Source organism: Brienomyrus brachyistius, chromosome 17, assembly GCF_023856365.1.
Source record: "Brienomyrus brachyistius isolate T26 chromosome 17, BBRACH_0.4, whole genome shotgun sequence".
NCBI lineage: Eukaryota > Metazoa > Chordata > Actinopteri > Osteoglossiformes > Mormyridae > Brienomyrus > Brienomyrus brachyistius.
Genome location: NC_064549.1, coordinates 11,241,141 through 11,257,860, shown reverse-complemented (window position 1 = coordinate 11,257,860; position 16,720 = coordinate 11,241,141). Strand labels below are relative to the sequence as shown.

Sequence of the window (16,720 nt, the reverse complement as noted above, 5' to 3'; positions counted from 1 at the left end):
GATGCATCAACTGCCAATGAACACATTCCTCCCTCCTTTTGTCTTTGCCAACAGCAGGTTAGTTAGTGAGGGGGGGGGGGAGGGTGTATCCCCCCTGAATACGTACATAGCTCACCAATCAGAGAGAACATCACAGAGATATTTAGACAGAAGTAGAATCAAGCAAGGTTGGTCATAACAGGAATAACTTTTAAAAAATTATTTTATCTTAAGCGGTTTTACATTACAAATGAGATTTTATTTCACATCCGTTTTAGTGTCCTTGAACTACAAATGAATTGAAAGTCAGGATGGATGGATAGATAGATTCCCACTGAAGAAAAACGACGAATAAAAGCCTTTTCGCATACGCACAATGGATTTATCATGATAAAATGGTTGTGGTAAAAATTATTATGATTAATTGTAACTGAGCAGAAACTGTTATTGACACACTCATCACTGGCGACTTATTCAAGGGCCTAGACTTAGATATGGAAGGGAGGGTCATGTCCCTACCAGTATTGTGGGGGTCAGGTCCGTAGCTTGAAAAGATTTAAGGGGGGTGGTCCGAAAATGTTCGTGTGGGGTCAAAGCTCCTTATTTCACTATCTGGTTACGTTCCTCAGGAAAGTATCGTACACGCAATTTTGAGACACCGCATAACGACACAAAATAAAATTGTCTTGCAGACAGTTCTAGTTCCACTTCTGTAACCAATTTAAGGAGGAGGAAGGGATTTCGATGTCCCGCAAATCAAACCAGACACCATTTCAAAAAATCGCACATTTAGAAGAATTCCTCCGCTTCCAGTGTCTACCCATGGCAGTTAATAATGGACGATAATGTATGGTGCTTATTACTATATTAATCTCCACCCATAGTGGTGCCCATGGCAATCAAGCAAACGGGAAATTCACTATCCTCAAAGGATGCGCTTATGCTTCCAGAAACTGTTCCCTTTATGGAATAGCTGTTGGCAATTTATCTTATAAATTCGTTTCACTAATCTTCAGGCAAGAAACGGCCACGTGTGTGTAAATAAGGTTTACAGTGGCGGTCGGAAAGGGAAGTTTTAAAGTATAAGGCACGATTCACGCGTAAATAACTGCAAACCGTACGGATCCGGGATTCGTTTTTTCTGTTCCTCCTTTTTACCTTTTAGATGGAATATCTACACGGTTTTTGTAACCTAAAAGTATTCAAATAATTGTGGTGTTTCGTGTAATTTTGGACTTTGTATAGGCCCATATCTTTTTTTTTAAAGTTCGTTTACCCTGGGGATATGCACTGTTGAAAAGATACCTATTTATTGTTACACTGTAGCCTCTCTGTAATTATACATTGTCTGTTTGAATGAAAGAAGCAGACACAGGCTACAGGTTGGTTTTCCAGCAGGGGACTCGCGTACAATCAGCAACTCTGTTTGTTTGTCCCAAAGTTTTCCTACCCATAGAGACCAGTGCCGGTGACCTCAGACTTAAAGCTAAAATACCGACCGCAAAGCTACGCGGGGAATTAGCGTCTCCCTTACGCTACATGTAATGGAAATTGTGACACCGCAGATCCATATTTGTCATTACGAGGCATAAAAGCAAAAAACCGGAAACAAAACGAATAGCAAATCAATGATAGAAAAAAACAATAGGCCTAGCAACGACAGCAACAGCAATAACAACATCCTCTGCAGAATCTTTACTATCCGTTGATTCACAGTTTGAGAATGTATTCGTATATTAGGCTTAATGCTAACAACAACACCAATAATAATTATTATTTATTACTACCGCCATCTACTATTATGTTTATTCTTACTAATTTCCAGGTTAATTCGTATTGATGTATGATTCCGTTCCATCAAAGTGAAATCGCACACAAAAAAACGACCTGACTGTACCTGCTTACCTACGGTCATACATCCCGCCTACTTTCAAATCTGAATAATGTACCGTTACTATGGTAATTTACCCCCTCCTCCTCTGAGGAACTACTTCACTTTCTTTTCCATCATGGCTCCTTATGACAGGCTGGGGTACTGGGGCCGTCCGACATCGACCCTGGACTGGTGCGAGGAAAATTATGCCGTATCCTTCTACATCGCGGAGTTCTGTAAGTTAAAGCTGCACATGCCGATCGCGTGAAATAAGCCAACAAAGAAATGTAGGCCTGCCGAAAAGCAGGAAGGTGCTCAGTTCAGGGCCCTTTTCCTTAATGCACTGCAAAGCACATGACTATTCTTTTGCTGGAATACTTATGTGACACTTATGCACACTTTTCATTATAACATTATAGCGATCAGAGTACTTATGAAAGCTGGTTATTTGAACGTTAACACCATAACACCCGTACAGTTCAAGTTACAACGAGCTACTCTCTATACGCGGGCGAGCCGGCAATGTCAGTCATTTTGTCTTTATGTATGGAAGAATATTGTTTTAAATTAACTACATGATATTGCAGCCCTCGGCACTGTGTAGCTGATGTATTGGATATCCCGTTTCACGATGGAGGAATGCGTGGTAATCGCAACTTTTGCAGTTTTATTCTGATCACCTTGTACTAAAAAAATGTTTGCATTGCTTAACATTTGTGGTTCTTGTCTGGAAGTTACTGCCTTACTGTGTTGCAACACCTCGAAAGCGGTCCGCTAATGCTGCCCTGATCCGAACCATCCGCGTCCACTTTCGTTTTCGGGTAGCAGTAAAAAGGTCCATTGAACTCCGTCCGTTAGCTAATGGCCAGACCGCAAATACACGCCTGGCGCCAGCCGAGATTAACCAGTCAGTCTAGGTTTGCGATACAAACCACATGCCATATTATCCTCTGCAGAACCTTTATTGTCCGCTGATTCACAGCTTGACAATGTATTCGTCTATTAGGCCTAATGCTAAATGTTTGCAACCATAAGTTACATTGTTGCGAATCGTGCATGATCGTCTGTTACCAAAAGGGGCACTTTGTAACATTGCTGACCAGAGGGGGTCCCCCTTGGTAAATTTTGCAGTGTCCCCCCCTAACCAGACACCCACCAGCCTCCTAGCTACTGGTTATAGAAATGTGATAGTATAGCCTATATTAGTACTTAAAGTGAAATGAGTACGGACCGGGATTGCAATAAATAGCCCCCATTGACAGAAACAGTTGCACGCACATCTGTCTCATAAGGCTGAATATACCTGGAAGGAAACAGGTGTCAGACTGAGGTATGATCCAGTCTTCATTTTCACGGCTATTTGAAGTTGCCAGCAAAGCTACTTAAGTGGTTTGTGTTGTGGGACACGATGAAGCATATGTAGCGTTCCTAGGTATGGAGCTGGCCGTGTTTATAAAACTTCCGATTCGTGTTTAAAATGTACTTGAGAAGTCTCGTTGGTAGTCAGGTTTCTAGAATTTGAGGTTAGATGATGGATAGTCTGCCGTTGACCTCACGTGAACACCGGTGTACTGGTATTTTAATCGCCGCCACTTTAAATGCTGGTAGAGCTGACAGCTAACCAGATCTGAAACCAACCTGCTCTTTTTCTCTCTACAACTTGCAATCGTGTCAGTCTTTGCTGACGTGAAGCAGTCCAGAGCACAGGAACTACCCTTTGGCGTTTCCTGGTTGGAGTTTCAGCCCCTTTACCCTCCGGCACTAACGAACATCAGCTACTACTGGCAGTGGATCGTACTGCCAGTGCACTAAAATAAATTAGTTAGGTCTGGCCTCTTGTAACACCGGACAGCGTAAACATTAATTCATTGTGTGTGTGTCCTCTGTGAGTACAATTTAGATGTAAAGTATACAAGTCCACCAGCTAATTATGACTTAAGGTTAATTACAAACTGCCGCTGTGCAGTACGCTGCGTTGCAATACGTAATGCCTTCTTTGAAATCCCGTTTTAATTGCCTTTTCACGGTAACCATTGTTCCTAATGGTTATTTCAGGTGCCAGGTGTCATTTTGTCATCTTCACGATGATTTCGCGGTACTGCTTTCGTGAGAATGGTTGAGTCTATGGGTTATTTTTTTTCCTTTGTAGACAAAAACACAATTTCCTGTGCATAGCTTAGCAAAGAGGAGCTTCAAGCCGCGCTGCCGTGAATAAAGGCTGTCATCAGTGTGGTTATTCTGTCGGTGCTGCGTGCTTTATGTGTTTTAAATTATTGCAGCTGACCTCGTTTTCTTTCACTTCCAGATGGGGGTGGGGCAGGTCACATTTTATCAAGATGTCAGCTGGGCTGAAGACTTTTTGGCATGTAGCAAACTATAATCAGTCACTGGTCAAATACAATCAATCGCAAACAAAGGAATTATGTGTATGAAGATGTACCACACCTACATTGTATTGTTAAACCTTGTTTTGGTCCATGAGAGCATGTGTGGTAGTGAGCTTGGGGCTCTCAGCACTTGAAGCTTGTTGGGTGACAATGACCGTGACCATGACTTTGACCATGACTGATCACCAGCATGTAGTCAACCCGCCGTGTTTCTAAAGACGTGGGTTCATTTCTGAAAATGACGCAGAGGCTGTCATAGAAATGACTTGGCTGGCATGTTCATATATCTTAAACGTGCCAACTCGACGTGTCTGTGTTGCGGGTCATAGGGCAATGAAGGGGGGCAAGGCTGCCACTCTGTGCCATCCTGACCTCAGCTGCCGGCAGTGACTTATTTGCAACAGTCCTTTGAGATCAGAATGACGCCGCACCGACTGCTGAATGGTGGGTAAACAGAATTGTACAGCCTTTAGATATTTTTGCTCCACCACTTGCTCTCTAAGGAATTTACTGAGTGAAAGCTGGTGTATGTCACCTTATTCAGGCGTCACCTGAGAATGGAATGCAATATGCTCGGCACTGGAAATAAAAGCATTCCAAAGATTAATTGTATACTTCGTCCAGCTGCTCCCGGCACTGATCTAACAGCGTGCTTATTTTGGTCCATGTTGTTTTCGATATGCTCTGCGTTTTTCTCCATTTTTATCGATTATGGATTATCGATCATGGCAGGTATTATGAGGAACAATGTGTGGAAGGTTGCAGTAAGCGAAGAATGAGCTTGAACAAAGTAAGGTAGAGGGCCAGGCCCGTGACAGTGACTGAGCATTTGGACGGGCGAGAGAGATTGCTGTAAGGTTACCGAGTGCTATAGGTTGGGCTTTTCGAAACGAATGTGACAGATCAGTGAGGATTTGAAGAACTGGCTCCACTGATGCACTTCGTCTTGTATTTCAAGCGATACAATGTTTATCTGTCAAAGAAAGCAGTAACAATATTGAATCATCTTCCCCCCCCTTCTACTGTGGTGACACATGGTGTTTTGAAATAAACAAACAAACTCAAAAGAGAGAGAGAGAGAAAGAGAAACCATCTAAATATGATTTTTTAGGGGTTTTAAATCTGATTTAAAAATCTTGGTTTTTGTCGTGTGACTTTTGTCCCAACTTTACGGTAAACTAAGGGGATAAACAAAAAATTCTGGCTCGTGCTAACAAAGGCAAACAAAGAGGATCTGTATTTGTTTTCTTATTACTTTGGCTTGTCCCAAGCCTTTGTGAGAGACACATCACTGTTTTCAGCAAGTCAGCAAAGTTGAACAATGGTTCGGGCTCACAGTCAGAGCTGGCGAGAGCAAAAACTGTCATGCATCAAACAGCGATTCAGCCTTTTTGTTTTTTTGTTTTTTTCCCTGCGGTGGGATGCAGAAATATAACTTTTTTTTTTTTTCTCTGCATGTCAATGAATACAGTTATCATGTTTCACCAATTCGGAGCATAATGGTGTCGAGAAAGAACAAACAATGCATTTTGTTCCCAAGTCAGTGGTATTAATGGAGATTAATATTTTATTGAGGGAATGGAAGTTCGCAATGTGCAGAATGTGGTACATTCTGTGCCAGAATGCAGTAACAGTGAAAAGTCTGGACACACCTACTGAAAATAGTTTGTTTTTCTATAAGATATTGGCCCTAAGCAAACCTGAAGGTTATGAAGTAAGTATAATCTTGTGAACAAAGAAAGAGATGGAGTGCTGTGACAGAAGACGTGGCCCCCACAATCCCCACATGTAAACCCTATTGAACTGGTTTGGGATGAGTTGGATCGAAGAGTAAGAGCAAAGTAGCCAACTTTGTGCCCAGAACTTGTGGAGACTCCTTCAGGACTGTCGGAGAAGCATTCCAGGTGGCTACATCTGTAAGCTCGCTGAAAGAATGGCAACAGTCTGCAATGCTGTCCTCGAAGCAAAAGGGGGCTATGCTGAATAGTCCAATATTAGATACAATTTTGAGCTATCGAACCCTTCTCTTGGTCGTTGTAATATTTGATATGTAAAACTTCATTGCCTGAAGGCCTTTTGCTATAAGGTGAATAACATAGTTCAAACAGTCAATCACATTGAAAGCAGGTTTGTCTAGGCGTGACTTTTTACTGCTGCCGTACAAAGCAATGTTGGATTTATTAGAGATTTATGTGCTGTTGAATGAAAAGAAATTACAATATACATTATACATTTATGATACATATCGATGATGCTAATGTAAGTAAATACTTATGTAATTCAGCTAAAATGATTGTGTACAGTACATAAGGGGGAAATTCCTATAGCGGAAAATGCATAAAGTGCAGAAGTACATGCAACAGTGTAAAACAGACGGTATAAAGCATTATGCATAGTCAGGGGTTCAGTAGGGGCATGGATATTCAGGCAGATCCAGGGGCCCCAGAAATTCACCGGGGCCCTTGAATATGTGAAATTATGAAGTTGTGTAATGTAGGGGGCAGGGGGGGCGACGGTGACATTTTGTCTGTGTTTTATAGCTATGCACATAGTGCAAATGCATCTAAAGAAACCTAAAATGATTAAAACTCCTTTAAAATGAACAAAATGCACAAGGACGTCACGTCTTTGGATTAAATTTAGTAGGAGCCGGGGCGCAGGAATGAGAGAATCGCAAGGTCTCGCCTTGAACCTGGAGCAGTTCTAACCGGGAGTGTCTCACTTTGCAGGGAACACGGTCAGTAACCTGATAATGATCGTACCTCCGCTATACGGCGCCCTGCAGACATTCAGAGATGGCATTGAAATCCGCTTCGTCCTCGCTTTTCTCGGAATTGCCGGTAAGCATTGCTCATCCTGACCTGACATTAAACCATTAGATGTTCGTCGTGATATTCATCTCATTTTGACAATAGATGCCTATCACTCGTATCATTTTCTTTAAATGCATCGCTGACATTTTAATCCGAGGATTAAATGGTCTGTTTGGGAGTGAATTTGAATATGCGGCCTCCCTGCCAAACACAATTTTGTTATCATCAGTGAATATATTTTTCTTACCTTTTTGAAGCTGCTTTATGAATATGTAGTAAAAACCTGATTGCAATTATGATTCATCTCTTACCGAGGAGACATTTCATCATAAACAATAAAAGAACTTTTGCTGCCTTTTAGGAGCTAATCATTTTAAAAGCAGAAAAGTACAATTAACCTTTTGTGTTATTCATGGCATGTAATAATTATGAGTTATCCTGTCATGCCCCACGCAGTACACAAACCATCGTTAGCCTCACTGCTTCTTAACTGTACTGCCAGTTTGTAATTTTCCCGATAGCTGTGTTCGCATTCAGTTGTGTTCAGTGTATTAGCCGTGCGAGCTGCGTTTAGCAAATGCGTGTGAGTGTAAATAATGGGCTTTGCAGTATCGTTCCTCAGAGAACTTTCCGCTTCACTTCCAGCTGTTGGCGTTGGATCTTGGTGCTTCCATATGACCCTACAATATGAAATGCAGGTATGGGTCTCATCTGTGTCATGGCTACTTTACTTCTTGGCTGTTAAATCACAAAAAAAATGAAATTTAAATTGGCATCCATTCATCCGTCCATCCATCCATCCATCCATCCATCCATCCATCCATCCATCCATCCATCCATCCATCCATCCATCCATCTTCCAACTTCTTGTTCTGGTCAGAATAATGGGAAGCCCTGAGCATATCCCAAACAGTGTGGTAAAGTCCTCTAAGGAGTACCTATAAATGTACTTCTCAAAAATCATGGGGCTGAAAATTAAAGAAAAAAATAAAACCTCAAATAGCTTTTTTGAAACCTGAAATGTCGGCATACGTTTAAACTGTAATGGCCTTCACCGTGGCATGTGCCAATCAAGGTCATCGGAGAATATATTTTACAAACTAGCTTCAGATGGACCAGCCTGATCATGCCAGTAACTCAGATCTGAGTTTGATGTTGAATGATGCACTTTCCGTTCCACCCTAATCTCTGCCCCCCACCCCTCCTTAGTTACTGGATGAGTTACCGATGATCTACAGTGGCTGCATCTTTCTCTACTGCGTGTAAGTGTTTCCCATTCAACTGATCTAAGTTGGCTTATCCTTTTAATATCTTCAGTTTCCGACAGAAGTCTCATTATGATTGGAAGTCGACAAAGATATGAACTTGTCTGCATTACTGGCAACAAATACGGCCAGATATACTTTAATATATTTGTAATAAATTGGTAAGATCGTTTCACTTAAGAGTACTGCACTCAGTGGCCCCTGCCTCATCTCGAGGCTTGTCCTGGTCTTACAGATTTAATGCAGCATAACTTTTTTGAGAAAGCTGTTGCACACTCCTCCAGCAATGAAAGGGGGCTTTGTTTGAAACCTGTGGATGGTCTGCACCCGCACACTGTATGGGCAACATCCTCACGCTGCATGGGCAACATCCTCACACTGCATGGGCAACATCCTCACACTGCATGGGCAACATCCTCACGCCGCATGGGCAACATCCTCACACTGCATGGGCAACATCCCGACATTTTTGGGCAACATCCTCACACTGTATGGGCAACATCCTCACGCTGTATGGGCAACCTTGAGACTTTTCACAGACATGCATATTATTATCCTCCTATTATCCTCATTGGTTTGTAACCCATACTAGTCTTAGAGGTGAAATGCCTGGCGCCCAGTTGTTTCAGACCTTGGTCAAAGTATGGTGCTTAAAATAGAATATATATATGAATATATGATCAATATTATGGCAAAATTGGATGTTGAGGTCCTTGGTAAATCAGAATGCGAGTGGTTTGTCTAGTTTCTTTGGTTAACATTATGCTATTTTCAGATTAAGTAGATACCTGAAGTGCTGGAAAAGTGTAGAATTCTCAGGGAAATTGATTTCAGGTGTAGGAAGGTAGCAAACCCCCTTTTGCCTGCTTGAATTTTGTGGAAAATCTGTGGCAGTTTGCCTCTCATTTGTGTGATATTTTGCATATATATAAGTCAAATTTACGAATTCATGTATAACTTTAAGTCTCGCTACTCTGTTTTGTAGCGATAAACAGCAATGAATCGACTTTGTCAAGGGTGGTGCAGTATAATCAGTGTTATCAGAGTCCTGTGTCATATGCCTCCGCAACAGTACGGCCTTGTCATTTGTCACTGTGGTATTCAACACGCTACAGGCGGCCCACAAAACTCTTCTGAGTCTCTTTAAGAACAGGGTTGCATTTGCATCTCTTTGTTTTCTATGATTGCTCTGCTGTGGTCTGGTTCTACACCGTGCAGCTGTGGAAAACCATTGTTTGGCATTTGGAATCTCCTCTTTTTATGTTTATGGTTTTTCCCTGACAGATACGAGTGCTTCAAGCAAGAAAAAACCGTCGATTTCCTGCTCGTAATGATCTTGGTGGCGTTCAGCATCAGCGTCACACTGGCAAGTCGGAATTAATTCACTGTCAGTGTTGTTTGACGTGCGTGACACACATGTCGATGTTACCCTCACATGCAGGTGTAGAACACAGAGATTTTATTCAGGTTAAAGCTCACGGTCTTTCTGCTGCAGTGTCTTTGTCTCGAACGCTCACCTGCTCACCCCCTGGGGTGCGGTAACTTCATCCGGAGGCGTTCCCAGTTTGACTTTTCATACAACCCTTTGTATTCTCTGCTTGAAAGCCAGTTGAAACACTGCCTTAGATTTTCTTTTGGGCTTGTCACCGTGACAGTATTTGGGACTTTGTATTGCGCATTGCGCATAATATTTTTATTTTATTTTATTTTTTTTTGTAAAAAGTTAATTTTAAAAAGTTGTCTAACCCTCAGGGGAAGAAAAATGATACTGGCAGAAAGAGAGATTTCCAAATCTGATCTGATGTCAACTAGTCCGATACATGAGACCTCTGGACAACTAGAGGTTACATTATTTTGCTTGTGTATGGAATTCAGGTGCAGTCTAGCTGTTCAAAAACGGAGGACAAGCATGTTTCCTCATTTAATCTTTTAAGAATACCTTTCTATAAGACTTGAAAGCATGAGCTGGGCTTTCCCCCTATTCCATCTTCTAACGTGGATGTTGGCCCAAGCGTTTGATAGGACGGGGTCATGAAATAGACTGTGAACCACACGGTCTTCGACAAATTAGCCATGACATTGTCAGATGTTGTGAATGATGATATTTTGGCGATGGTACATTTTCCCCCAGGCGCCTTATCCAATAATTCCACTTGATCCAGTGTATCTGCTGAAAGAGATCAGTGTGGATCACAGTAAAAAGGTGAAGAAATGTTAAAAAGGCCATTGCATGAACCCTTGGTCAATGGCCTAACTAGCTTGAACTTGCAAATGAGAAGTGGATTGGACAGCACGTATTTTTAACAGGTCATGTATGTGTATTGACTGTTGTCCACTATTGACACAGTGACAATGTTTTAACCTAACTTTACCTGTTTTTTTTTCAGGTATATTTACAGTGGAAAGAGCCAGTATTTCATCAGGTTGGTCATCCATGTATACCTGAACAATAATTCATGAATCTGCCTTGTGTACCAACAGGATTTAGGCGTTAATTATTAATGTTAATGTTACTGGGGTAAAATGTAATATTTGTCTTGGTTGTCCATGAATCTGATGAAAACGCTGAAACTCTTTCGATCAAATGTGCGGCGGCATCTCTATCATTAAGCCATTTTTCTAAAATGTCCTTGATGGAGCAGATGTGCTGTGCTCATTTTGGTATGTCTGGGAGTCAGACATCTCCTGGGGCCTTTTAGATGTTTCATGATACCGGTTCCTTTAGAGCAAGATAGTTGGAGAATCCACGGCTGAAACAAAGGAAGCCAGTTCAGAACTTGTTGTTTTTTTTTTAACAGGGTCAATTGTGGCTTTGTCAACGAGATTTAAGTGTCCCTTTTGAAAAGTGTTTCTAGGCCAGTCACCATGCTGCCTTCTCAGAGTTGAACTTTGTAAGGGGCCTATTCTGTTACCGTAGCAGTAGTAGGTTGTGTCTGCCCCTTGTGAATGTTGACATCGTTCGCAGTGTTTGTGGAAGAAGAAATCGATGAATTGTGCAGATGACACGTGGAGGTTCTGCAGCCAGGTCAAAGAGGCTGCTCTGTGAATGCTAGGCCAGTGGCCTGGGTGGGGAATGCAGGAAGCTGGAGTAGATTGTGACAGGCAGAGGCGTAGTGACCGGACAGGCAGGGCAACCAATGGCTTGAGGCCCCGAGCTAGGAGGGGGCCCCTAAGGGCGGATGATTACGTCTGCTGTACTGTTTTTCACAAAAGTGAAAATAAAGATCTTATCTTTTTATTAAATTCTCTTTGTTAATATTATTAATTTACACTTCACAGTAAAATAAAGGTTCAGAGAATCACCACTGGTGGTCGGCGGGTGTCGGGTAAATTGGGAATGTTAAAAGGGAAATGATAGGACCAGTCGCCGATCCAGCATTCTCAGCCGGACCTTCACACCGGGAGACCGTTCACGGCCACCCAGGGCAGAGTCCGGACGGCGGCACCATACAAAGTCAGATCCATTGCTAATAATGTCGTCTCCCACACATCCCAAGGGGCTGTCATATACCATATTGTTTTTACTCGACTGGGATGTTCGCAGTATATATACCAGTAAGCGCTTTAGTTCAACTGTAGTACCGCTTGGACTCAAATTGCGGCGTCACTGTTACAAGCATATCTGTAACCTTTGTTCCAAATGCGGTACGACTGTCCACTTTCAGAAACAGGCCTTCTTCCCTGGTGATGATGACAGCTAGGACAGCTAGTCTTTGCAGAAATGGCAGTCATCTCCTTCTAAAATATTTTCAGGGAATTGCAGTGGTTTCTTGCGCTATGATCTTGCTTGTTAAGTGCACTTAATTAAATTTGTTAGGTGAAAACTCCAGTAGCTAGCAAATTAAACAAGAAGTTTGTGGCATTTTAGGCTCTTACTGCAAAAATTGTTTTGAGCGATTTGACATTTGAAAGGTTTTTTCTTGGGATCGGCCAGACAAGAACAGGGAGATTCGGAGCATATCCGTTTGAATCAAAACAATGTCGTTATTGTGTCTGTCAAAGGGTTTTTTGTTTGAAGGCTGTTGCTTTATGGGAGTATCCCGTATAATAGATGTTTATCTTTTGTGAGCAGTTGTGGAGGATGGCGCTTGTAGCGTTACTTGCATGCACTTCACATCGTCCAATCAAGTGGTCCTAATGAAAGGCACATCAAAGGGTTTCAAATTAAAAGTCAACCTAATGGGCCCAACTGTAGCAAATATTACTGATGAGTTGGGGACCGTCATCAAGTGCAGTGATTGTATTTGAACATTGAACTAGCACCACCTAGTGGCTGGGCCCTCTACTCAGTTTGCAATGTTATCTGTTGTGTTAATCATAAAAAATATGACTATGCCAAAAGACAATAAACAGCAGGAGTAATCCATAAAAAACTAGATTGTTGAAGGATATTTTCCAGTGAGATGACACGTTAAGAATTGTTTGACCCATTCAAAGGTTCATTAATGAAGAATTGTGATGTCTTGTTGGCAGTGAAAGATCTTCTGGTGTGTCTTTAATTGCTTGCTGGGCTAATTGTAAAATAGCAAACTGATTTTCCCAATGCACCAGTGATGAAGGTTGTTTAGAGACTTGCCTTCTGGTACTTTTGTTAAAGCCGTTTTGCCGGATGTAACTGTATCTGGGCTCAGTTGAAGTATACTGGAACGCCTGAGCGACATGCCTTTACATTTAAATATCGCATTGTGCAATGAATGAACTTTATAATTGTGCAATGACTTGTGTATGACTTGAAAACACAATTAATTATACTGTATACACAGCTCTTGAAATGGGCCGTTACTCACCAGTACTCAGTACTGGCACCTGGTACCGAATAACAAGGGTAGTACCGACGCCTGGTACCGAATAACAAGGGGAGTACTGGAGCCTGGTACCGAATAACGAGGGAAATACTGGCACCTGGTCCCGAATAACAAGGGGAGTACCGGAGCCTGGTACTGAATAACAAGGGGAGTACTGGAGCCTGGTACCGAATAACAAAGGGAGTACCAGCACCTAGTACTGAATAACAAGGGGAGTACCGGAGCCTGGTACTGAATAATAAGGGGAGTACCGGCGCCTGGTACTGAATAACAAGGGGAGTACCGGCGTCTGTTTTTCCCACTTCAAGCCCTGGGAATCATGTTTTCTTAATAAAAATGTATATACATAGTTATATATAGAAGGACCACAACTTACAAGAATCTTGCCCAAATCCAGCAGCCGTTCAAATTGGTTTTCTAAATAAAGAAATTAGAACCCAAAAGATACTTAATTGGATATTTGACAAAAGAAGAAGAAGAAATCTTAATTACTAAACTTGATTTCTTCCCCATTCTGAATTTTTAGGTTGTGTACGGGATGTTAGTGAGCTGCCTGGTTTTACGGTCCCTGTTCATAGTCAGTTGGTAAGTGTACGTTCATTCCGCGTTTCATCGCAGAGTCACTGCCACTTGGGTTAAGGATTGTTGTGTGCTTCTGCGTGATGAAGGCCCTGTGTTTCCTCGCAGGGTGTACCCAAATCTCAGACGTCTCGCCTACACGTCTTTAGCTGTGTTCCTGCTGGGATTCGCGCTGTGGAACATAGACAATCTCTTCTGCAACACACTGCAGTAAACATCCACCATCTTTGTACCGCTTGGGAATCTGTTCATTTTTAGACACATCAGTGAGCAGGGCAGGAGTTTATAGATAGATTTTTCCATGCTTTGGTACAATCCTTTTTTCAATTCAATTAGCTAAACGCTAATGTAAAATTAAATAACCCATAGTCAAGAAGGCAATTAATTGTCTGTAAATAAAAATGCAAATTTGTTACTGTTTGTGTCCCTTTTGAAAAGTGTTGTGTCAGTAACACAGTTTGGAAGACGAATATAATAATGAATTAGAAAGCTTTATATTGTGTATTGGATATGATTTGTTGGAGATGAGCATTTGCCTACATAGTATTAATTACATTCAGAGGTGGTTGGTCCAAGGCGGAGAGGGAGAAAGTACCTTCTCTGTTTTTGAGATTAAATTATGAAATGAATACCTATGAAATAACTCATTACTAAAGTTTTAATTTTAAAACACCTTTTCTGTCTTGTAATATTGTAAAATAGTATCTTCTTACCTCCTGTTTAGCCAGCACTCGCCACTGATTACGCTGCGTGATGCTCTTTTGACGCCTTTCTTCTGCAGAAGTGCTCGAAAGAGGCTCCCTTTGGTCGGGGCGATGACACAATTCCACGCCTGGTGGCACATTCTGACGGGCCTGGGGTCTTACCTGCATGTACTCTTCAGGTAAAGAGGAGCTCTTACCGCTAGGCCTAAAGATCAGCTCCGATTGGCTTGGTAGGGCTCTGGCCTGATTGGGGGTATGTTTTCCAAAAGCTCCAATTACCATTCAGTCGCGTGGTTCCAACTGTATAAGTTGCTAACTTTGTTAGCAACTATGCTTTTGGGAAATGTACCTTAGTTTCATGGGCTTGATAAATGATTTGAGACCTAATTTTACGGATTATTTGTGATTTTGTTATGGATAAACTTGCTGTGCATTTACACATTTGAATTACATGTTGTGTTTTTTCTTGTTTCATAGCCTTCAGATAAGGATTACCTACCTCAAACACAGATCACATGTAAAGGTCAGTGTGGGGTTTTGAAAAGGCTAACATCCGGCATACTGCATGGCCTCATTCGTTTTGTTTTCTTTGACAAAATGTACATTTTGTGTAATTGCTCCTTTTGGGTATGTCACAGTTCGTCTATGGGGTGTGGCCTGTGGTTCACGTCGACATTGACAAGACTTTCTGAGTTCGAAGACCAAAGCACAAGAGATTCAACAGCCATTGCTGTGCTGGGACACACCAATGCCCTTCAAATGCTACAGGCTGCATATAGTTTTACCGACTTGCTGCGTATAGAGAGGGATTATTCTTTAATTAAGTGCCATTGCAGTCACTGAGGAAATCCTTGAATTTGAAAACACATTTATCTAGTCCAGGATGCCACATAGCACTGATCCAAAACAATAATGTTGGACTTAATTTCTATTGTATATTTAGCATACATGGAATACTGACTGTACATTACTGTTGTATAATTTCAACACTAAGTTTTTAACAGAAGAGAAATGATGAAGATGTACATGCAACAGGAATTTTAAGGCAATTTGATTGTGTGTTTAAAACACTGTCGTGTTTCTTCTGCATGACTCATGCTAAGTAACGTTTTCTGAAAGATTGACTTCAGATTCACTTTTACAGTGTTGACCCCTGGCTGCACAAAGAGTTTTAATTTGATTCTGAATATGCTTTTAGTTAAAGGTTTGTGCTGGTCACAATATGACGTCTAAAAGTAACTCCTCAGTGAAGGGTCTGTTATTAACATTTCTTATGTTTTTGTTTTATTAACGCACATAATTTTATTCCTGGAAATTTAATTCACATAATTTATGACAGATTAAAACGTTTCTCATTGCCAAGTCAGTAAATCGCATCCATAGGTTTTTGAAATTATATGAGAGTTATAACTGTAATATTTGTTTGCACCAATGTTTTCTAACAGTTGATTTCGTGCATATTTGTAGCAAACAGCTGATCTAATTTGGGGGCTGTGTAATCTACCTCCTGATTGTGCTATCTATCTAAGGACTGGACTGAAACAAGTATATGGTTTAATGTTAATCACTTGTATTGCATGGGTGGAAGTGTGGATGGTGAACTTTTAGTCTGAAATTCATGAATTGTACAGGGCTTTGCCTTGGAATTCATTTCATTATTGCTAAATCCTCTTGCTTTGATGTTTATTTCCTCGTTTTCCTTTGAAGCAAATTTGCACAGATGGTCAGTGGCCTTGCTACATCTGTATTAGGAAATCATTAAGTTTATATTGCGTAATTCGTGAGCAATGCTTAGAAATGATGCAATACTACAATACATTATTAGCACCATGGGTGATCAGATTTTCTGTTATTTTTTCCCAATTCTGGAGTTGATTCTATAGCATTAGTTCATTTTTGTTTTTGCTATCATTATGCTTTTATTCATGTAGCTTTTAATCAAAACACAAGCACTCAGAATGTAAACCCTTGTTGGATGACTGAAAATAACTGGATAATGAAGATCTGCGATAATCCACATTCTTTGACCTTATCTTGTGTTCCTAAATGGGTGAACGTGCCTTTGTGGATAACAATCATTTTGTTGTTGATTAAATGTATTTGCAAGGAACTGCCAGTAATTTAGTATCTGGCAGTATGATTAATAAAATATAGACCTTCGTTCTTCATTCCGTCTTCTGAAGTGATTTCTTCATCACTGATAATATTTTTCTCGAAATTCAGTTTTGTCCTGTGATTTATATAATAGTTTCTTATTGTGGAATTGCTGTATGGAAATGTATGGACACTGACATCCCCAGAAATGTAATGAGGAC

General features: G+C 41.1%; 1 protein-coding gene across 1 annotated transcript; it reads left to right on the top strand.

Annotated features, from left to right (window-relative positions):
- Positions 1 to 1,943: 1,943 nt before the first annotated feature.
- Positions 1,944 to 16,573, top strand: LOC125711991 (alkaline ceramidase 3-like). The gene is made up of 11 exons (XM_048981564.1): positions 1,944 to 2,088; positions 6,969 to 7,079; positions 7,698 to 7,750; positions 8,262 to 8,314; positions 9,602 to 9,683; positions 10,705 to 10,740; positions 13,649 to 13,707; positions 13,810 to 13,911; positions 14,483 to 14,584; positions 14,883 to 14,928; positions 15,044 to 16,573. The coding sequence occupies exons 1-11, from the start codon at positions 1,989 to 1,991 to the stop codon at positions 15,095 to 15,097; spliced, it is 798 nt and encodes a 265-aa protein (XP_048837521.1). The 5' UTR covers positions 1,944 to 1,988; the 3' UTR covers positions 15,098 to 16,573.
- Positions 16,574 to 16,720: the final 147 nt, after the last annotated feature.

Excerpts from the sequence above, each read along its gene's own strand:
- LOC125711991 (XM_048981564.1), top strand. The coding sequence starts at position 1,989 with ATGGCTCCTTATGACAGGCTGGGGTACTGGGGCCGTCCGACATCGACC. Across the intron at positions 7,080-7,697 it reads CGCTTTTCTCGGAATTGCCG|CTGTTGGCGTTGGATCTTGG; the intron begins GTAAGCATTGCT and ends CTTCACTTCCAG. Across the intron at positions 9,684-10,704 it reads TCAGCATCAGCGTCACACTG|GTATATTTACAGTGGAAAGA; the intron begins GCAAGTCGGAAT and ends TTTTTTTTTCAG.